Source organism: Pantherophis guttatus, chromosome 1 (assembly GCF_059756535.1).
Source record: "Pantherophis guttatus breed Tessera chromosome 1, ASM5975653v1, whole genome shotgun sequence".
Classification (NCBI taxonomy): domain Eukaryota; kingdom Metazoa; phylum Chordata; class Lepidosauria; order Squamata; family Colubridae; genus Pantherophis; species Pantherophis guttatus.
The window spans coordinates 303,905,418-303,929,665 of NC_142063.1; the positions used below are offsets into that span (position 1 = coordinate 303,905,418).

The 24,248-nt window shown below is 39.6% G+C and overlaps 1 protein-coding gene across 2 annotated transcripts in view; it reads left to right on the plus strand.

The window, feature by feature from the left end:
• The window catches only part of CAMKMT (calmodulin-lysine N-methyltransferase), a 266,966-nt gene that overhangs the window by 2,109 nt on the left and 240,609 nt on the right, over positions 1-24,248 (plus strand). For both annotated transcript variants that reach the window (XM_034427664.3, XM_034427665.3), the window contains exons 2-3: positions 751-923; positions 20,858-20,922. In XM_034427664.3, the coding sequence (XP_034283555.2) occupies positions 751-923; positions 20,858-20,922 (238 nt within the window). The remainder of the gene's footprint in view (positions 1-750; positions 924-20,857; positions 20,923-24,248) is intronic.

Consider the following 24,248-nt stretch of genomic DNA (forward strand, 5'->3'; position numbering starts at 1 on the left):
CATGCACGAATGCACACATGTGCATGTGAACCACCAAAATGTAATGCATGCATGCCCCCCATGCACGCTCCCCGCACACCCCCACCCCTGTGGAGGCGTGTGTGCCCCCTCACGAGCCCCCCGCACATGCGCACGCTGCCCCACATGCACCTGCCCCCTGCATATGCACACACGCCCCACCCCCACACATGCGCATACATCCCCGCACAGGCCTGCCCCTGTGCATGCTGCCCCTGTATGTGCCCCGCCTCCCACACATGCGCGGCAGAGACCCAACGACCACCTAGCTGGCAGGAGGTGCACGCGCATGTGCGGCGGAGCTAAACTGGGGTGATGGCTCGTGTGCCCACAGAGAGGGTGCTGTGCACCACCTGTGGCATGCATGCCATAGGTTTGCCATCATGGGTAAAGGGTTTTCTGTTTGAGCAGGGGGTTGGACCAGAAGACCTCCAAGATCTCTTTTAACTGTTATTCTGTTACCAGTATGTACTGTATGTTTCAAATAGACCATGAAAGACATTGTCTAACAAAGCAAGCATCACATTGCTCTTCAAAAGAAATGGCAAATGATTCAGATTCTGGAAAACCCAATTATTCTCTCTTTAACAAACAGTTCAACACATTTTAAAACTAATGTTAACTGGGTTTTTTTTTTACCGTATGTTTTTTTACCGTATGTTTATTAAAACCTGGACAATCGTTATTTTGTTGCAGCTTCCTTAGTTTGAGTCATGATGTGTTTCATTATAGGTTTTGAAGCAAAAGTCCTTGGAGAATGCCAACCTTCAGCAAATATCAGTAAGACGATTTGCTTCATTTGGTCTCTTCTCAATAACTGAAGACAGTATTGTGGCAGAAGATGACTCAAGGTCTTGGTTTCAGTACAAAAGTAACTATTATCCTGACTATATTATATCATTAAGGTAAATATTATTCCAGTTCTGCAAATATTTTCTATGTCCGCATGTTGTTTATTTTCTTTTTCTTAGTTTTTACTTAATGACAAAATTGAATTATTTCAGGCAAGGCTGGACTCAAAACTCTATTATCAGTTAAAATTTTAAGTTGAATTGGACTTTCATATACACTATTTCTAGAGTACATTTTCTGTTACCCTATCAGTTTGGCATCCTTATGTAGCCACAAGTGAACTAAATCCAGCCAGGGGTGAAATCCAGCAGGTTCTAACGGGTTCTGGAGAACTGGTAGCGGAAATTTTGACTAGTTCGGAGAACTGGCAAATACCACCTCTGGCTCACCCCAGAGTGGGGTGGGAATGGAGATTTTGCAGTATCCTTCCCCTGGAGTGGGATGGGAATGGAGATTTTGCAATATCCTTCCCCTGCCACGCCCACCAAGCCATGCCCACCGAATCGGTAGGGAAAAATTTTGGATTTCACCCCTGAATACAACCCACTTGATTGCCATTGATGCTTAATACGGAAATACGTAAGATCTCCGACCTCCAGGTGTTTCGCTGCGCTCTGAAGACCCTGTTGTTCCGCCAGGCCGGGCTATTAACATAACGTTTTAAATTGGGGTATTTTAAATTTCTGGGATTTTAATTGGAGCCTAATTATTTAATGATTTTAAATTTTAACTGTTGTTTTGTTTCTGTGTTTTTAAATAGGCTGTACACCGCCCTGAGTCCTTCGGGACAAGGGCGGTATAGAAATAAAATTATTATTATTATTATTATTATTATTATTATTATTATTAATATTATTATTAATATTATTATTATTAATAATATTATTATTATTATTAATATTATTATTATTATTATTATCTAACTAGCCAAGTGCTGACCATTAGTTGAGACTATCTCTGTGCATAGGCTTTTAGCAATAAATCAGTGAACCTTCATATATGGTTGTGCCTGACAATAACCTACTGTATTTGCCTACTTTTTCTTTATAAGCTTCTTGTAATTTTTTTGATCTTTTAAATAATGCTGTAGTACTGTTTCTAACTGTTGATAAATTTCATTTAGTGTTGCAAAATCACCAGCAGGATAGGATAAAAATATAGTAAGTTTATATTTAAAAATACAAAGATAAAAGTAGTTTTACATAGTGAATTGGAACGGAAAAGTTGCAGAGGAAGAAAGCAAAGCTTTTTTTTCCTAAAGTAAAGCAGCCATTAGGTTATTATTACAGTATTAATATAAATGAATAATATAAATCCAAAGGAGTGGACTAATTCTGTAATTTGTATACAGAGTCCTATCTTCATAGTCAGACTTTTCCTCCAACACATTACATTCTGGTAGAGCAGACAAGTTCAGGGAAACTGAAGAAGGTGGCAACGATGGAGGAAATGTGGCGTGGCGATAAAAATTTATTCTATTCAGTGAAGAAAGAAGGGAAGGAGAGGAAGAGGAGAAGAGGGAGAAGGAGGAGAGGAGGAGAGAAAAGATGCAGAAAAAAATGAAAAGAAAAAAGGAGAAAGAAGTAAAAAAATAAAAGGCTGAGCAGTGAGCAGTAGCATCTGGACTGGAGGACTGGCAAACTGTAAGAGTAGCAGAGTACTAGGCAGCTGAGTGGCAAGCTGAGCGGTGGTGCATCCAGAAACCTGGATGAGTTTGCAACCCAACAGAGAAATGGCACAAAGGTGAAGAGTGAGTATAGCCCAGAAGGCCAGTGGATAGCAGCAGTGAGTGAACTGGCAGTGGAGCAGCAGAGGAGGTGGTAAACTGCTAGCCTGGCAGAGCAGTGGCAGAAGCGCTTACAGACTTTTTGATACTATTTTATCAAAATAGTATTTACCATTTATTTTATGTTTGTGGAAACTAGGCTTACAAAACCTTACCTTCAGGACAGATAAGAACATGGACTTAGATTATTGTATCCCACTGTCTTATTTCAGATTACGCTGAGAGCCCAAAAAAGTTGCCTTGAATCATGAGAATAGACGTCAAATAAATTTGATAAATTTAAAAAATTAAATTTGGATAGTTCTGTCAAAAGAACCTGGGGAACAATTTCTGGAAGAGTTTCTATTATAAAAAAGTGAACATCGAGTTTCCATGAATTTTTAAGACTCTAACACCCCAGGTTGGCTATGGCAGAAATCGAAAAGAAATACCAGCAAAGTTCAAATTTGTTTTTAATACAATCTTGGACTCTGTAGAGACTCTGCAGGTTGAAATAACTTCCCTATCAAAGGTAGTCCTGCAGAACAGAATAGCCTTTGATTTATTAACTGCTGCCCAAAGGGGATTTTGTGCCTTGTTACTTGAAAAAATGTTATTTTTATGTGGATAAAGGTGAAAAAATTGAGCAAAATGCCCAGGTTTCAAAAAGTGCAATAAATATTTTTTTTCATGTATCTTTTGAGGCAACCAAGTATAGTTTGGGGACTTTTTTCATGTTTAGCCTCACTCTTTCTAATGCTGGATGCTTGAGAAAAACAGTTTTAAAATTTTGTAATGTAAATTTTAAAATATTATCTCCTTTAATTTTAATAATTGTGTACTTTACTCATGGTGCATCTTTAATTAAGTAGCAATAAAACAAATTTTGTGGTTTTGAGGGATGTACAATTCACTGAGGTAAGAAATAGAATTGCAAATGGAACATTGTCTCACCTGAATGTTCATTTTATGATCGTTGCGACGACATTCTTTACTCTTGGGACATCTTCACTTCGATTGGATTTCAGTGAAATCCAATCGAAGTGAAGATGTCCCAAGAGTAAAGAATGTCGGCGCAACGATGCATGAAAATGGATATTATGCCAAACTAGACTCAAGAAAAACCAAAAGCCCTGGATAGGAAGATCACAAAAACAATGACAATGAATCATGCCCTTCATTTATGCATTGATATTAAAAGACTCTACTTACTTAAGAAAAATAAGTAGGTGTTGAATGTTGCAAGTACACCAGATAGTTGAAGAAGAAAAAAAGGCATTGGAAGAATATATGAAGAGCAATGAAGAAGATGCATCGAAGATAAAAAGATAAAAGTTTCCAGTCATGTCCAACTCAAGGAGCAGTGTTCATCAGATTCACAGCTGAAGAGCCAGCATTGTCCGCAGCCACTTCTGTGCTCATGTGGCCAGCATGACTATACACCGAAAGTACACAGAACATTGTTACCTTCCCACCAAAGTGGTACCTATTTATCTCCTTGGTTTCGAACTGCTAGGCTGGCAGGAGGTGGGGCAAGTAATGGAAGCTCATTCCATCATGTGGTATTTAGCAGTAGTGGGTTTCAATTTAGTTTGCTCTTGGTTCGCTTGTGTGTGCGTGTGTGCTCATGTGCGTGCGCGCCACTTCTGCACATGCAGAGGGGTAGGTGGGTGGAGCCTCCCACCACTACGGGTTCGCCCAATCCAGGGTGAACCAGTAGCAACCCACCACTGGTATTTAGGCCTCAAATTGCCAACCTTCTGTTCAGCAAGCCCAGCTTCTTAACCATTTGGCTGCCATGCTGAAACTAGTATACTAAGGAAGGCTTACTGAGTACTGAAGAAACCAAATGGGCCCACAAGAAAGACCAAATAAGGAATAGAAAACAGAGATGTGCACTGACAGCATAACAGCTGACAGGTGCATCAGAGTCTATGGGAATTGTAAACCCTGGATGACTGCCAAGGTATGGATGTTTGTGAGAGCCTGGGATTCTGCCTTTAAGGCAGGGGACAGTGAGAGATATAGAGAGGCCAGGGCAAATCTCAGAAGAGGCATTAAGATGGAAAAACAACAATACAAACACAAAGTGGAGAACCATCTAGCAGACAACAACCTGAAGCAAATGTGGCAGGGACTGCAGCACCTAACTAACTATAAGGGCAACACAAGGAACACAGTCAAAGCTGATGCCTCGTTGGTAGATGAGTTGAACATCTTCGCCCATTATGAGGTGAAAAGACCAGATCCCATAACTGCTGCCCGCCGGCATTCCCATCTACTCACTCTCTACGAACACCAAGTGAGAGCTGTATTGAAGGCTGTGAATCCTTGCAAAGCTGCAGGCCCAGCTGCTGGGGATAGTGGTAAAGAATTGTGATGATCAATTAGCAGGGGTCCTAACAAGGATCTTTAATATCTCCCTGCAAACGGCCTGCGTTCCATCATGCTTGAAAGCAACCACTATTGTCCCAGTCCCGAAGAAAATAGCAATTAACTGCCTAAATGACTACAGACCTATCGCATTAACATCTGTAGTGATGAAATGCCTTGAGAGATTGGTTCTCCAACACCTTAGGACATGCCTCCCACTGGACTTTGACAAATATCAGTTTGCCTACAGGGGGAATAGGTCGACAGATGACGCATAGCTACTGCTTTACATTCTGTAGTGAGCCATCTGGAGAAACCCGGGAACTATGTCAGGATGCTTTTCATAGACTATAGCTCGGCCTTCAACACCATTCTGCCAAGCATCCTTATCGAAAAGCTGACTGACTTGGATTTTCCCTCTTCCATCTGTGACTGGATCAAAGACTTTCTGAGGGACCGGCCACAAACAGTGAGGTTGGGTCTGTCATATCCACCCCCCTGAAGCTTAGCACTGGCTGCCCACAGGACTGTGTGCTCAGTCCCTATCTGTATTCACTATACACACATGATTGTGTACTGTCAGACCCATCTACTGTGATCATTAAATTTGCAGATGACAGCACTATACTAGATCTTATTACAGGTGGAGACGAAACAGCGTACAGGGGGGAGGTTCAAACACTTTCCACTTGGTGCTTAAAAACAACCTGCACCTGAACATCAGCAAGACCAAGGAGATGGTGTTGGACTTCCGGGGGAAGAGAGGAACCTGTCCCATTTTACATTGACGGGGGCTGTGTAGAGAGAGTTTCCTCCTTAAATTCCTGGAAGTCCATCTCAGCGAAGATCTCACCTGGAAAAACCACATGATCCAGGTTGTCAGAAAGGCCCAACAGAGACTCCATTTCCTTAGGGTCTTGCATAAAAACAGGGTGGAACAACAACTGATGACCTCCTTTTACCAGTCCACAATAGAAAGTGTCCTTACTTATTGCATCACGGTATGGCATGCTGGTTTGACAGCCGTGGATAGAAAAACATTACAGAGGGTGGTGAGTACAGCACAAAACATCGTGGGCTGTCCCCTGATACCACTAGATGAGATCGCTAGGGCTCGTTGCCTTAGAAGAGTGAGGAAAATTCTCAGCGACGACTCTCACCCTGGTCACAACTTCTTTACCATCCTACTATCGGGAAGGAGATATAGAAGTATAGCCAGCCACACAAACAGGCTGAAGAACAGTTTTTATCCGTGGACTGTCAGACTCCTGAATGAGAAATAACATCATAACTATGTAGTATGATGGACTGCAGGGCCGGTGCAATGTGTAACATGTTCACACTGGTGCAATAGGACTGGGTGTTTTGTTAATATGATTTATTGGGTTAGGGATTTTCTGTCTTCACTGTGAGTTGTATTGTGTTGAGGGGGTGCACTGAGGGAGCTCAACCAATCTCATTGTACATCTGTTGTGCACTGACAAAGATTTGAAATTGAAATAGAGATGTGGCATTGAAAATTATTTCATGGCAAGTACATACAAATAAAATAGCAGGCAGAGCAGATAACAAGATATGTCAATGGCTAAAAGCAGGAAAGTTGAAGAAAGGAACAGAGGGACTAATTTTGACTGCACAAGACCAAGCCTTAAGAACAAAACCAGACAGCTACAAATAGCAAGTGCTATCCCTGCAAAGAAGGTGGTTGCAAGGATTAAAATAATTAAAATTAATATAACATCTATTGAACAGACCAATTAGTTTGCCTACAGTACAGCAGTTGTGGTTACAGAAGAATGAAACTCCAAAGAAAATCATATTCAAACCCAAAGTGAAAGATCAGATTGGAGGCAAAGATAAAGAAATAGCAATAGCACTTAGACTTATATACTACTTCATAGTGCTTTACAGCCCTCTCCAAGTGGTTTGCAGAGTCAGCATATTGCCTCCAACAATCTGGATCCTCATTTTACTCACCTTGGAAGGATGGAACGCTGAGCCAGTGACAACCGAACTGCTGGCAATCAGCAGAATTAGCCTGCAATATTGCATGCTAACTACTATACCACCATGATTCCTTAAATTAAGATCAGATGCAAGTAATATAAAGAATATAGAAAATGAATGAATGAATGAATGAATGAACAAAAACTGAAGAACGTAAGGATCAAGATAAGCCTAATAAAAAATATTGGTTTAGCACCAGAAAAGTTGAAGAAACTGTCAATCATAAGGCAACAAATAACAACACTAGTTATTTGAATGTTTATGAGGCATGAATAATCAAATTTAAGCAAAATCAGATATTTCAGTCAGACCAAAGACAATTCCACCGAGGTAGAGAATGGAAGTAGAAATTCTGAAAATGTAAAAATAAACAAAAAGGAAACAATACACTTTTGGAAAGATCTATGGGAAGTTAAAAAGAGTATAAAAATGCTGGACAGTTAAAAGAATTTGAAGATGAATTTGGTAAAAATCAAATGGAAGAACTAACTATAACAGTAGAAATGGTTGAGATTTGAGTAAAGAAGATTGCATGGGTTTTGACTCAAATATCTGACTAGTTTACATCCAATTATAGCTGAACAGTTAATGAAATATTGCATTAAGGAGACATCAGTGATTGATTAATTGGAAAAAGGTATTTGATTCAAAAAGACCCAGTGAAAAGGACTACAGTAAGTCTATTAGTCCAAAAACATGAAGCTCAGCTGGGAAATACAAGAACGCAGTGACAAGGACAACACCAGGAAACTATAGGCTCATAATTAACATTTAATTTACAATTAACATTAGTACTGAAAAGCAAAGTTATTTTTTTGATAAAGTTTGGATGAAATTAAATTGTAATTTAATTACAATTCTAAAGTCCTTTGTTTAAATGAAAAACTATATTACATACTTCAAATATTATTTCATTTAATATCCCCTGTTTATTTGATATGCATATAGATTTACCCAATCAGTAAAATTAATCTCATGAATTATATTGACTCATAATGACACTTTGCACTGGTATTAATTAATTGTAATGCAACTAATCAAATTAATTATTTGTATAAGTCTATAAAGAGGCTTGTAACCTCACTCCTCTTTATGCCTTTGCTTCCTGGTTTCCAATACCATATTTCTTAATAAAGCAATTTGTGCTGCAATGCAATTGTGTTTTTCTCCTTCACTGTAAATTCAGAAGCTAGTTAAGCAGGAAACAGCAGTTCTCAAGTAAGACAGAACTGTGATATTACTGAACACGCATTTCGACCCATTCTCAAAGTTGGGAAGAGAATGGTCAAATGTATGTTGATAGCAAAAGGCAGAAGGAAAAAGCCTAAAATTTAAAGCCTGTTAGACTAGGCCTGGATTACTGTATTCTTCTGCATATGAGTAGCCTCTATCCTTTTTAGAAGATAGCAATTTATCTAGTTGGGTTAAGTCGATGAGCGCTGAAGCAAGCAAGTTTCTGCATACAAGGCTGGGTGCCCCAGAGTGAAAATGTATTGTTGTGCCTGGCCCTGGACAATATGCATATTCACTTTAAGGATCCTCCTGTTTGTACTGATAAAATTTGGGTGATACCTTCAATCTATAACCTCTAAAGAGAGTTCAAGAAATGTACTTTTCATCTGCCTGTATTGGGTCATTCATATTACTGCACTGTATTTTGTCAAAAAGAATTCAGTTAGTAGTAATAAAAGTAGTCCCCTTCCCCCTAGCACTTTCAGGGCTATGTAGTCTTTTGACATTGCCAATTTTTACTGTAAATTTGCTCCTAGTTTTGCTTCTGTAATTACAATGAGGATTTAGTGTCTCAATGATAGAAGTGGGATTTCTATCTGTAAATAAAGCTTTTCTGGTCACAAGGATTTGGAACACTTGCAGAATTCTTACAGGCTCATACAGCATTAGGTTCAGTGGGGTACGTTTCTTTTTTATATTTTAATTCTTATATATTTTACATTCTTATCTTGCGTAATGACTGTTACGATGAAAGTGGGAGAAAGAGACCTGAGATTCAAACCCTGGGACTGAGGTTACGCATGTACATATACAACCCAGGGGTGCTTTCAGCAGGTTCTAACCGGTTCTGGAGAACCGGTAGCGAAAATTTTGAGTAGTTCGGAGAACTGACAAATACCACCTCTGGCTGGCCCCAGGGTGAGGTGGGAATGGAGATTTTGCAATATCCTTCCTCCAGAAGGGGAGGGAACGGAGATTTTGCAGTATCCTTCCCCTGGAGTGGGGTAGGAATGGAGATTTTGCAATATCCTTCCCCTGCCATGCCCACCAAGCCACGCCCAAAGAACCGGTAGGGAAAAAAATTGGATTTCACCCCTGATACAACCCAATTCCTGTGTTATAAACTAGTTGATTTTCTTCATAAATGTGGCTTCTTCTAATACCAATAAAACTTTTATTTATCTATGGTGATTGTATTTGAAGAGTCATGAATCAGACTTTGCCTGTAATGAAGTACGGCAACAAGATTGGCTATTTCTATTTCCAAAGGGAGAAACAAAGCTATAGTGTTACAACCCCAGGATTTAAACAGTAACTCAACTCTTGGAATTCTGCTGACCATCATTTTTCTAGTGTCACAAAAAAGTTGTGAGAGGAACTAATTAATTCAGACACTGAATCGACTAATGTAGCAAGTAGGAAAGATTTTACTGCAGCAGGTAGTTCCAACATCTTCCTCAGCCAGGACTGAACAAACACAAACAATTAAAGTGAAGCAAGACAAAATTTTAAATAATTTCAATTACCTGGTAATTTCACATTCCACATTTCCTGTCTATTTATTCTTCCTTAAATGCATTTAAACAGCCAAAGCTATTTAAGATCTCTTCCCTCTTCCCCCCCATACTTCATAGGTATTAGCAGAGCTCTACATTTTTCCCAAGAAAAATTGTGGTGATGTATATAATTGTTGGGAGAAATGTCCATCTGGGTTCAGTTCCAAGTGGGGAGAAAGCAGGGGTGAAATGCTCTCGGTTAGGATCGGATCGCCTGATTTGGTAGCAATCGTGGCTGGTGGTTCAGAGAACCGGTAGTGATTGTGGTGCAAGGCTCCGCCCACCCACCCGGTTGTTGTTACTTTTTACATGTGTTTTACATGTGTAATGTGTTTTGTACCCTCTGCGCAAAAAAGACTCTGACAATCACAGCTGTGCCTCACGATCGTCAAAGCCTTTTTTTTACCTTTTAAAAGCATTTTTTTACAACCTATTTGGCTGAATAGGTTGTAAAAAGATACTTTTAAAAGTTAAAAAAAAAGATGGCGTGCCACTGCGGATCACTCCCACCACGCTTACTCCATGCCTCCTTATGGTGTGCACTGCGTACATGTGCGCACACCTCACATTTGGTGCATGGTGTGCACTGCGCACGCGCACACACAGAGTGCGTGTTTGGCACATATGCGCAACTAGCGAACCTGTAGTAAACCGGTTCAGATTTCACCACTGGAGAAAGACACTGGAAACATGGAAGCTATTTGTAAAGATGGTTTAATGGTGGACAGGACCACATGGTTTGAGGTCCTGGGTAATCGAGCACATGAGAGATGTCTATGTCTATATGTCTATGTCTACGTCTACGTCTAGGTCTGTCTGTCTGTCTGTCTGTCTGTCTACCCTTTCTTGGGTCCTGCCTTGGAGCTTCCTGTTCCTGTGTAAGAAATGTATTCTGATTGGTTGTCAGACTCCTATGGGGCCAGGCAGGGGTAACTTTATAGGTTGTCTTGAGTCCCAGGCTTGGTTGAATCTTGCTGGGTGATGTAATGAAGGGGCTTTGGGCAATTCCTATTATGGCTTAATGGCTTTGTCCTGGTTTGGATCTTGAGTGAGGGCTAATCCTATCACCCTGGAGCTGAAGGTCTTTTGTAGATAAGATGGCCCAGTCTTTTGTCCTGTAGATAGGTTGGCACCAGTCTTTCTGGGGCTATTAACAAAGGTGGGGGCTGCTTTCCAAGAGCATGTTTCTCCTTTTCTCATCCAGGGAGGTATAATATTCTGCCTTTTTAATATTTCCTAGAATATTTCATTCTTCTAGGAGAGGGGTGGGTGCTAATGTCTACATTCATATTATAGAGAATATGGTCATTTTGTAAAAGATGCACAGCTAAAACATCTCTTTTCAGAACACAATGGTTAAATTTAAGCAAGGCTTGAAGTGTTCCAAGTCTAAACTATCAAAAAATGAGGTTATAGAAATTACATATATATGAAACAATTTTCACATTACGTGCATTTTTACACTGTAATAATTTGTTCTTGATACTGCAGCTTTAAGAAGCTTTTCTCGTTTTCTCCTGTTTTACTTTTTTTCATTGCTGTGCTACTTACGTACTGCATTTGCTAATAGGTATCTTAGGGTTTAGAAAAACACAAGCTAACCTCATATTTTTCCTTGTTATTCTATCCTTGAATTTCTCTTCTTGATTTTCTACTGTTATTCTAATACATTGTCAATATTACTGGATCTTTTCCCCACCTCTGAAGAGATTCTTAAGAGGTTAGGTTTCTCAGAGCTAGGTTAAGATTGACCTTCACCTGTCTATAAGCATGCATTGTTTGCATTTCTTCCTGTTTACACTTTTCAAGGTTTGTTAAGTCCTTATAATTCAATAAGTATTGTGAATAGTTTTGTCTAACACTGTCCTTAATTGCTGCTAATAGCTCAGTCTTGTGACCATTAAAGCCCACTAAGATGCACTCACTGGCATTGTTTGCATAATTTCCTCCTTTGTTTGCACTGTCCTATTGTCTTTAACACTTACCTATATGCAAAGAATATATTTAGACTTGAATAAAATGCTATAAAGGAGACAAGGGTATAACAAGGCAAGACAGATATGCCTGTGATGTGCTTCTTCCAATTATGGAATTTTAAAATAAAGTTCCATTGCCTCTTGTCCTTGCTGCTAATTTTCTCAAGAATATAATCCCACAGGGTCAGAAATGAGGTATCTAGACGTTAAGTGGATCGCAAACATTTGATGTGATGCACTGTCATTTAGTCATTCCTGTTACATTATAGATCCAAACAGAAATAGAACTTGCACCACTGAAAACTTCATCAGTTATAAATATACTGATCCCGGGAGCCTGTTGATACTTCAGTTTGTTGAAACTATTGATGGTTGTTTTTATCCGTGTCTAAGCGCACTGATCTTCTCCTATTCACCATCAATAATCATAAGCAGTCCTCTACAATTTTATTTAACATCCTCATTAAATTTACTAATAGTCCTAGGAACTGACTGGTCCAGTGTATCAATGCGCATATTCATTGGGACTGAAGAACCTAATCTTTGATTCTATGGCATGCAATACTTACATTTTGTTTGGCCTCATGCTTACCCTGCTCATCACCCTGTAACAATAACTTCTTACCACATCGTTGGGAAAAGATTTTCCTGGTTTTTGAGGCTACTTCTCTATTGTACTCAAAAAGAACAGGATCCATATGTGTGTGGGGGCATATGATTTGTGACTTTCTGGTATAAGCAAGTTTCTGAATAGAGAACTAGACCAGTTACTAACACAGTAACTTAATGACAAGATCAGTTTAGTCTAGTGGTTAAGTCACTATGTTAGAAAGTGGGAGAGTGTGAATTCTAGTCCCGCCTTAACCATGAAAGCCAGCTGAGTGACTTTGGGCCAGTCATTCTCTCTCAGCTCAGCTCAGCTCAGCTCAGCTCACAGAGTTGTTCTGGGGAAAATAGGAGGAAGAAGGTATGTTAGATACGTTTGCCACCTTGAATTATTTGCAAAAAATAATAAAGGTGAAATAAAAAAAATGAATGGTTTATTGCCTAGAGTTAAGTCTGACAGGACTTCATAGAATGGATTTGATGAAATCCATGCTAAATATTTATAGATGTAAAGTGACCTATTTGAAAAACAAGCTGCTTATAGAGTGCTGTGCCAACAGTTCAGTTAGAAACAGTTCCATGCGTTGACCAACTGGTTTCATGTGGCTTATGTCCAAATTTGATTATTCAGTCGATATACAGAACTAAACTGGGTTTAGTTATTAGACTAATACAATTATTAGAGTTTGAAATGTTTTGAGATTAGGGATAAGAGAAGCAAAAAGCTTATCAATGACAACTGAGGGAATGCAGAAGGGGAAGGGAAATAGTGGCCCTGGGAATATCAGAAAGTTGGTGGGCCGCTGGGATTTGCCACATTGGCAACTGTGGCTGAGGGAAAACAGAGGAAAGGAGGAAAGGTATAATACGATGGCTTATGGATGTGGTATGCTTAGAACTGCTTGGGAAGGAGGGAAAATGCATAGCAGCTTTGCCTTCTCACTTCATGAACACCACTTGAGGATTTTTGTTTTGGTTGAAACAGCAATCCAATTTTGTTGCAGCTAAATTATGGCCCATCTGGAATGGATCAGCAGAACTTTTGCAATATACTATCATTGTTTCAGGTTTGAAAGAAAACACATTTTCCATTTCATGCACTCTTGTAACTGATTCATATACCATTATTAAGCAAGCTACATAAAGAATTTAAAATAGGATGTGATTTTTCTTGGAAAAAAGTTGATAGATATCCAAAAGCAGAGAAATCTTTTATGTGTCGCATTACTCACACTAACAAGGCAAAAGATTGCAAGAATGTATTTTTTCCAGAATGCAGAGGGTCAGATAAAGTATGTTTATTGTGACAAGACTGTGAAGCAATATGAAAGAAATCTAGTGACTGTTATTTATCCAATGTGTACTGTTTGTAATAATTATTTTTCAAATGTCTTGTACCTCTTTTTCCTTCTACTTTGCTCAAAGAACTGGAAGCAAATATCTTTTCCCTGTGTTGTTTCCCAAGTATTGTTTCCCTGTGTTTCTAGTTTTTGGTAAAAAATAACCTGTCCTAGTATCACATTGTGTATTGTGACTATGTGAAAACTATCTAGAGAAAGTAGAGTGTACTTTGTATTGTCTGATTATACAATGTTCTTCTTATACAAAGTTCTAATTGTTCATAATTACACAATTATTAATTGTTTAATAATGAATAAACAGGAGTGCTAGCACTTTCCAGTGTCTAAGGTACGACACAACAGGTAGTCCTTGCTTAACAACCCCAAATGGGACTGGCAACTCTATCGCTAAAAAAAGGCTGTTAAGCAAGACATTGTGTGATTGCAATACACTTACAACCTCACCTCTGCTGCAGTTGTTAATTGAATCCCCATAGTCATTAAATGAAACCACAACTTGCTATTTTACCTCCAGTTTTCCATTGACTCTACTTATTGGGAGTCATCTTTGAAGTGCAAAAATGATGATCATGTGATCTTGCCTGCTAGTTGCGAAGTACCTGAATTTTGATCATGTGACTGCAGGGATGCTGCAATGGTTGAAAGTGCAAGCACCAATCATAAAGTTGCTTTTTCAACACCATCATAACCTTAAACAATTGCTAAACAGAGCAGTCGTTAAGTGAGGACTATCTGTACAGGAATGGAAACAATAAGCGAGACAATAACTTCAATACAAAATCAAAAATACCAGTCAGTGGAAGGATCAGTAATAGAGTTACTATGTAAAGGCAATGAAAGCCAAAAGAAAACACCAAGTTCTTCACCTTATATGTGGAAACTGAGAAAATTGTTTCTAGATGAACTTTAAATTATAGGAATTCTCTGAAACTTCAGTGTGGATACTAGCCTGGCCTCATGGACAGTGGAAAAACTCTTCTGGTCTGGACTGATTCATGTGAGAGCAGGGAGTCTTTTAAATACTATAGTTTCAAGCCTTTTAGGACTTTAAAAAACATAACCAGCACCTTGAATTGCATGCTACATATTCTATTTTTTTGAACTAGTTTTAAGGCAAATGAAAACTATGTATAATTAAATGTGTATCATACACTTCAGGAAAACTGATACTGAAAGCACAACCAAAACCAGGACTGTGGTAGGACTGTGGTGGTGATGGGGAAGGAATACAGCCCTGGTACAAAATGAGATTACACAAAGAATGTAAACAATTTAATTATTTGAATTTTTTTAAAAGCAGCATCTATTGTCGGTTGCCCACTTCATTGTGATGGTGGTGGGGTATTTTGGAAGGGATTAGTAAAACATATTAGGGATATATGTCTAGAAAGTATAATCTTAGCAAGATGACCCAAAGCATGATGGTCATCCCAGCTGCCAGCTAAAATAAGCAGGCATCTATATTGGGCAGCAGCAATAGGGGAAGATGCTGCAGACAAAAGATCACAGTGGCAATGGAAAAGGCATCAATTAATAGTGCCCATGAGAAGGCAATGGCAAACCATTTTTTATTTATATATTAAAAAAGCCACATGGATAAAAATCGACCCAGATTTTTCACTAGTGGTACAAATAGCAGGAAATATTATGCGAAGACCTACGTCTCTGAGGGAAAGGTGGAAGGAAAGAGGAGAAGAGCGTGACCAGCAGCACAGTGGATGTTTCACCTATACTGGTGATATGTGCACCATTGGAACACTTGTAAGACTAAGTTTCTCCAGATCAATATGGAGAAAATCTAATAAAAGAGAATATTCAATTTAATAAAATAATAATCTAATAAAAGAGAATAGATGACCCTCACTCTGTTAAGGACCTTGGAGTACTCATCTCAAATGATCTAAGTGCCAGAGCTCACTGTAACAACATTGCCAAAACAACATTAAAAGTTGTTGCGTAGCTTTTTCTCTGGTAATATTGAACTGCAAACCAGGGCATACAAAACTTTTGTTAGACCAATTCTTCAATACAGCTCATCTGTCTGGAACCCGCACTGCATATCAGACATTAATACTGTACAATCAAACGAGTCCAGAGATATTTCACGAGAAGAGTCCTCCATTCCTCTGCTCGCAACAGAATACAGAATGTTAAGGGAGCGCGCACCCACTGTCTTCGAGCGGTAGTGTGCTCCAGCCCCCAAGACTCCACTCGTTCTCCAGGTTGTACAGACCCTCAGGGCTCGAGCCTTCGACTGATGTTGTGCAAAGCCAGGTCAGTAATAAATAAAGCCCCCCTCATTTGTGATTTGGTTCAGGAGGGGGGAGCGGACCTGGCGGGTATTACGGAGACCTGGTTGGGCCCGGAGGGAGGGGTCCCTCTAGTAGAAATGTGCCCACCAGGCTTCCAGGCATTCCATCAGCCGAGGTCACAGGGAAGGGGCGAGGGAGTAGCAATTATTATTAGAGAAGGCCTTAGGCCGAGGGAGGCCACTGTTCCTCAGACGGCCGGTTGTGAGATCCTCCTTGTGAAGTGGGGTCATGGGGTTCAGATGGGTTTGCTGATCACGTACCTGGCTCCCTGCCACGTGGCAGCAGCCCTGCCCGAGCTACTCAATGTTATCGCCACGGTGGCGGTTGATACCCCTAGACTTATGGTCATGGGGATTTCAACCTGCCGTCCGTGGGTGAGACGTCTGAGGTGGCTCGGGAGTTCATGGCTTCCATGATGGCTATGGATCTGACCCAGCTAATTCATGGCCCTACGCACATGGGGGGAAACACACTGGACTTGATTTTTGTCTCTGGACAGTGACTGAGTGATCTCGAGATAGGGGATATAGTCATCGAGCCCTTGTCATGGTCGGATCACTCTCTCCTTCGCCTTGACTTTCGAAACCGCTGCACTCCACCGCAGGGAGGCAGAACCGATAAGATGGTACCGCCCCAGGCACCTGATGGAACCTGATAGGTTCCAGATGGAGCTTGGGCCAATCCCAAGGTTCTGGCTCACGCCTTGACTGGAGACCTAGTGGACACCGGGGATAGGGTGGCCGCTGGAGCTCTGGATCGAGTTGTGCCTTTGCGGCCTCTGACCCGGCGCCAATCTCACCTGGTTCCTTGGTTCACCGAGGAGATGAAGGAGATGAAGCACCGGAAAAGACGCCTAGAGAGTAGTTGGAGGGCCAGTCGAACTGAATCTGACCGGACACTGGTAAGATCTCATATTAAGAATTACCTAGTGGCGATAAAAGCAGCGAAATGCACCCATTTCGCTGCTCTTATTGCGTCATCAGATAACCGCCCGGCCGCCCTGTTTAGGGTGACCCGCTCCCTGCTCCACCAGAAAGCGAGGGAGGACCCCTTGGAGGGAAGAGCCGAGGATTTTGTTCAGTATCTGTTTGACAAAATCACTCAGATTCAGGAAGATCTGGACTCCGACTGGGTAGATCCAACGGGGATGACGGAGGCAGGTCCTGAGAATGTTATCTGGGATGAGTTTGATCCTATGACCCCTGAGGATGTGGACAGGATTCTGGGTAGACTGAACGCGACCACATGTTTGTTGGACCCGTGCCCCTCCTGGTTAGTGCTGGCTTCCCGGGAGGTGACTCGAGGCTGGCACCAGGGGATTATAAATGCTTCATTGGGCGAGGGTGTCTTTCCCGCTGCCTTGAAAGAGGCGGTGGTGAGACCTCTCCTCAAGAAGCCTTCCCTGGACCCGGCAATATTGGCTAACTATCGTCCAGTCTCCAACCTTCGCTTTGTGATGAAGGTTGTTGAGAGTGTGGTTGCGCGACAGCTCCCCCAGTACCTGGATGAAACAACGTATCTAGATCTGTTCCAGTCGGGTTTCAGGCCTGGGTATAGCACGGAAACGGCATTGGTCGCATTGGTGGATGATCCCTGGAGGGCTCGGGACAGAGGTCGCTCCTCTGTCCTGGTCCTGTTAGATCTCTCAGTGGCTTTTGATACCATCGACCATGGTATCATGCTGCACCGGTTGGAAGAGTTGGAGGTGGGAGGCACCGTACTATGGTGGTTCTCCTCCTTTCTCTCCGACCGGTCACAGTCTGTGTTGACAGAGGGGCAGAGGTCGACCCCTAGGCCCCTTATACGTGGGGTGCCACAAGGATCGGTCCTCTCGCCCCTTTTGTTCAACATTTATGTAAAGCCGCTGGGCGAGATCATCCGTGGTTTCAGGGTGGAGTACCATCAATACGCTGACGACACCCAGCTGTACATCTCCACCCCACACCACCCCAACGATGCCCTTGAAGTGATATCCCGGTGCCTGGAAGCTGTACGGATCTGGATGGGGAGAAACAGGCTCAAGTGGCTGTGGTTTCCGACGTCCCGATATAGTCAGCTGGTGCCATCGCTGACTATTGGGGACGAATCATTGGCCCCCATGGAAAGGGCTCGCAACTTGGGTGTCCTCCTGGATTCACGGCTGTCTTTAGAAGAGCACTTGACGGCCGTGACCGGGAGGATTTTTCATCAGGTTCTCCTGATCCGCCAGTTGCGTCCCTTTCTGGACCGGGACTCGTTACGCACGGTCACTCATGCCCTCGTCACCTCCCGTCTGGACTATTGTAACACTCTCTACATGGGGCTCCCCTTGAGGAGCACTCGGAGGCTCCAACTGGCGCAGAGTGCGGCCATGCGGGTGGTGATGGGAGCGACGTGGCGCTCCCATGTAACGCTTCTCTTGCGCGAGCTGCACTTGCTCCCGGTGGTCTTCCGAGTGCACTTCAAGGTTTTGGTTATCACCTTCAGAGCGCTCCATGGCTTAGGACCTGGTTATTTACGGAACTGCCTGCTACTACCAATAGCCTCCCACCAACCAGTACGCTCCCATAGGGAGGGACTCCTCCGGGTGCCGTCAGCCAAACAATGTCGACTGGCGGCCCCCAGGGGGAGAGCCTTCTCTGTGGGGGCACCTACTATCTGGAACGAGCTCCCCCCGGAGATACGGAGGATCCCGGATCTGCGTACCTTCCGTCGCGCGCTTAAGACGTTCCTATTTCATCAAGCTGGCCTGACCTAAATTTTTCCCCTTTTTAAATGGGAATTTTAAATTTGGTTTTAAATTATTGGGGTTTTAAAACGGTTCAGCCAAATTTATTTAATTTGTTTTATTTCTATTTTAAATTTTTTATCTATATGTTTTATTTTATGGCTGTTCACCTCCCTGAGTCCTTCGGGAGTAGGGCGGTATACAAATTTAATAAATAAACAAACAAACAAACAAACAAACAAACAAACAAACAAATAAATACCTTATGCCACCAGACTTCAAATTCTGGGATTAGACAGTTTAGAAGTTCGCCGTCTTCGGTCAGACCTAAGTGCAGCATATAAAATTATCTGCTACAATGTCCTATCTGTCAATGACTACTTCAGCTTCAATCACAACAATACATGAGCACACAATAGATACAAACTTGTAGTAAACCACACTAAATTGGATTGCAGAAAATATGACTTCAGTAACAGAGTCATTAATGCCTGGAATGCATTACCTGACTCTGTGGTTTCTTCCCCTAATCCCCAAAACTTTAACGTTAGACTGTCGACTGTCGACCTCACCCCATTCCTAAAACGTCTCTAAGGGGGGTGCATAAGCGCATCAGCATGCCTACTGTCCCTGTCCTAATGTTCCCTTTTATATGTATCCATTTCATGTATTCATAATTATGTTTATACTTATATCTGTTACCTAATACATGCTTGATGAAATAAATAAATAAATAAATAAATAAATAAATAAATAAATAAATAATAAAAATATGTAGCTCAGGGTTGAACATTGGGGTCCTTTGTGTTCTGCTTGATTAGAATATTGTCTTTTGCTAGATTGTTTGTCTAATGTGAGTCCCTGCTTATCTGGGTGTTCTTTACTGGTGAGGAAGAATTCTGGTCTTTTTATTTTCTGCTTAGCTTTTTTTAATTGTCTCTATTGGAATGATATGTAAATGTGGTTTATCTCTCTGTGTCTATTGTTGGCTGATTTGTCTGAATGCCAAGATTCCAGGAATTCCCTAGCAGTTGAAACTATGGCTGAATCTAGCTATGTGTTGTGAGATTAAAGAGTTTTCATCACGTTTTCTGTCTGATAGTTGGTATTCATGGATTCTCTCTGCTAATTTTCCTCCTGCCTGTCCTACATTGTGGTTGTTAACAGTCTTTACGCTGTATGTTGTAGATGACACTTGTTTTTTGTTCTTGTGCGGTTTTTTGTTTTTGTTTACTTAGGATGTTTTGAATCTTAAAGTTAAGACCAAGCTGTTTTATGTACTCCATAGATTTTGAATTCTTAATATCTAACAATATACAGGATAATGAGCATTAACTACATTTTACTGATCATTTGAAAATACACATCTGAGTGAACAGTTCCAGTTTGTTGTGCATATTATTCATGGGAACACTTGGTTTTTACATGGTTCTTATTCATTGATACACGCCTGTGTTCCAGAAAGAGATGAAGGTTTGATCATATTCACTTTGTATTATAGATATAGTTGCTATGGTGACTTGTATTAACTGTGTATTGTTAATCTTGCATTGAGAGTAGAGGAAGTAGAGGAAAGGTAAGTAGTCAAGAATCTATTTGTCATTGAGTGAGAGATTTTGCACGTTCAACCATTTCTAATGAAAACACAAATTGTTCAGTTGGAATAATAGTTACAGTTTTGTTTTGTATTCTGAAGTCTTGGTATGGTTGTGCCTTACAATAACAAAAAGTATCAGTGAGAATCAGCAGCTGTGGTACACAAACCACAAATGGATCAGGAAAAGTACAAGGAAAGACAAAATGAGAGAAGGAGCTCAGAACGGAAAGAAGGGAAAAAAAAACTAGATGAAGAAATGAGAACACAGCTTATTGTTTATTAAAATGGCTCATTTTATCTTCAGTTCTACCCTTTCACAAAGGATACCTGCTCCCTACATTTCAGTGGTTAATGAGTTATAATTTGAACACAAAGTAGTAAGATACGGACTTTTTCCTTTTCTCCCTCTAGTGGTAAGACTTTAAAAAATTGTGATGGCTGTACGTATGACATTGTCCTTTTTTGCACTGTTAACGGTGGTGATTTTTTTTTAGATGCAACAGCAGATTATTAAATGTTGAAGATGTTCTGACAAGTTTTGACAACACAGGAAATGTTTGTAAGTAATGACTTTTGTTCTTGATTATGGTTGTTTTATTAATAAAATTTACCATGTATCTCAGTACAAAAATCTGTGCCAAGATATTTTTTCAATGTGAATATCACAGAAGGAAAACCAGAACTAAAATCAGACAGAGGAAAAAGTAACTTAAGTGCTAGTAAGAAATAATGTATTATGTAGAAGCCAGGCACTATAGCAGGACTATAAAACCAAATTAAATATAAACCTATATAATTTTATACATGTAAAAATCTACATGTTTTAAACAAAATAGATAAAAAGATAAAACTAATGTTTAGCACAATTTATTTAAAAGTGATCACAAAGAAGGCATATAGTAAACTGAATGTTTTATTATCCTTTTAAAAAAAATATAGCAATAGCAAGCACGAGATGTAACAAATAATTTAATGGTTATATTGAATAGCTACAACTTTAATTGCATTTGAAACATTTTTCTTCCTTGTGTAAAATTATCTGTTGAAATATCTGCTTCACATGGAACCTTAAAACTGATTATAATATCACATATTTATACATTGCAATGGGTTGGGAGAACAACTTTGGGAAAAGGGAGGAAGAACTGCAGTCTAGACAATGATCTGATAAACAAAATCTATCTTGAAAGGAGGAATGAGGTTGAAGTAAATACCTTAGAAGATGCCCCCCCCTGCCCCCAATTATCTGGAAAGTAAAGACAGGGGACGGGGGAAGTGTTTTCAGAGTTGCAAGAATCTGTTGTTATAATCTTACAATAAAGGCAGTGTTAGTACTCATGGAGTACTAGCATACTGAAAACTAATTCAAGAAGTGAATAAACACACTGGAACAAAAGTGCCTTAATTTATAAAATGAAAGTAGGTTGAGAACATTCATGTCTTGGGGGTGGGGGGGAAAATATTCCATGAAATGGAGATAATGACTAACAGATTTACCTGATCTTCATATCACCTCACAAGTATAAATAAATAAATAAATTTGCTTTGTTTTTTCCAATCTGATTTAGAACTAAATATAATAACAAATAGTTTGAAATTATTCATCAAATTAAATATTTTGACATAGCGCTTTGCATCCATTTGGCTTTCTAGGCCCGTTTATTTAGAGATTTCTTTTGACACATAATTAACTTCCTTAAGTATCATCATTACATTAGAGAATCTACATATGTATAATACCAATTATCTTTGAGATCAAGATTAACAATGACTGTGCATGCAAAGTAACACTGAATCTCAGTTTAATGTAGAAAATATAATTATCAGCAAAGGTTTTACTTCTCTTTCAATGTATTCATTTGTAATATTGTTTATTATAGAAAGAGTATGCCATTCAGAGAGCCAATTACCCATGTCACAATACAATCATATTAAGAGTTAGGCTTCCTTCAAGTTATTTCAGTATACAGTAGTGGCCAAAATTGTGAAACCATTTTGGGAAAAGTGTATTTTCTAAAACTAGCTAAGAACACCACTTTTTTTTGGAGTAGTACCATAAAATTATATATCAATGGAAAGATAATTTAATCAGGAATGTAATGCAATAACTTTTATGAAGGATTTGCTATTAGAACAGCAGTTACAGTATAAAGAAGAAAAGTGAAACACGTAGAAAAAGCGAGATATACAAAAATTATCACCATAGAAAAAAATGGAGATATACAAAAATTATCACGTCAGTTAATACTTAGTTGGGTAACCTTTAGCATGAATTACGCCTTACAATGTCTTCCCATGGAGTGAACCAAGTCTTTTAGTTCTGCAGCTGTTATAATGTGAAACCAAGATTGAATGATTGCTTCTTTAACTGGGTTTTATTGTTGGGTCGCTTCTGACTAACAAGTTTCTTTAGTTGGCTCCATAGATTTTCAATTGGGTTAAGATCTGGGCTATTCCCAGTCCATTCCAGCTGTGAAATATGATTATCTTGAAACTCAAAAAAAAAAAAAAAAGTGGTGTTATTAGCCATCAAATCTCAAAAATACACTTTTTGCAAAAGGTTTCCACAATTTTGGCCACTACTGTGGAGGGATATACTGTATATTAGAGGATTTGACTGTTTACCTAGCCAAGTAATCCAAACAGGTTTAGCTTTAACATGCCAAAGACTTGGGTTTTGTTGGGACTAAATAAAATTTACCTGAAGCTTAATTTTCATGTTCAGTATCCACAATAGAGACAAAATCACTATTCCATTACTGGGGCCTCTTTTGTCCCACTCCTGGAAACCATAAGGGAGGAACAAAGGGAACAGAAAAGGCAGGTATGAGTGCAACAGCCCCAAACTTGTCCATGATAGCCTAGCTTTGATTACAGTATGCCACTGTTCCTTTTTTGGGGTATGTGAGGGGGAGAATAAGAGGCAGGAAATTTGGAGGAAAGTGATACTAATCAGCCTTGTTGGTATCTAATTTGAGGATGGCCCCCAAACAATCCTTTCATTTCAAATCACATGCTGCTGGGAGAGAAGGAAAAACGAATGGACTAGAGGAGGGGATCACTAGGTTATCTTGAACTCATCCTCCTCTAGCATAATAAAAAGAATCATCTTCTTTAACTTTGAAACGCTATTGATTCACTAAAAAGAACCCTCTTTTATATTGCAAACCTGACATTATAAATCAATACCAGATGTTTGTTCATTAAAAGGTAAAGAAAACAAAATGTCTAAGCCTGGGATATTATATATAAAAGTCTAACTTTGATTTATAAGTCTTTACAGTTACAGAAATTTTCAAAGAATAAAATGAAGCATATTGATATGTAGAAGTACTGGAAATATGATTAATATTACATTTATAGGAACATAAGTAATATGTTTAAAAAAGAATAAATCAGATATGTAGAATGTTTCCCAGAAATTTTACTGTGTTTTTGTAAATCCATATACAAATTTTAAAAAACTGTTTTCTAGATAAATAAGTCTGAGAAAAAAACTAATACTTTGCTTCCATTAGTAGTAACATGAAACCATTCCTAAATATAGTCAATTCATTTAAAATATGTCTTTTTTAAAATCAACATTGGATTATACTTCATTGTGCACTGACATTTTAAGTACAGAAAAAAATCAATTTTATAAACTAACTTTTGACCTCATAATGATAATAGAATCTACCTGATAGTGAATAACATAGCAAAAAGCTTGGTACAATTCAGCTTCAACTTGTAAACTTTCACCCTCTCTGAGTGCCTCAGGCTTTATAATATAGTTAGTATCCTTAGCAAATATGTAATTGAAATACTGTTAGTTGGAAAAGGTTAATTCACAGATTGGCAGAAGAAAGGAGGACTATGATAATTTTGTGTGTGTGTGCCTTTAAG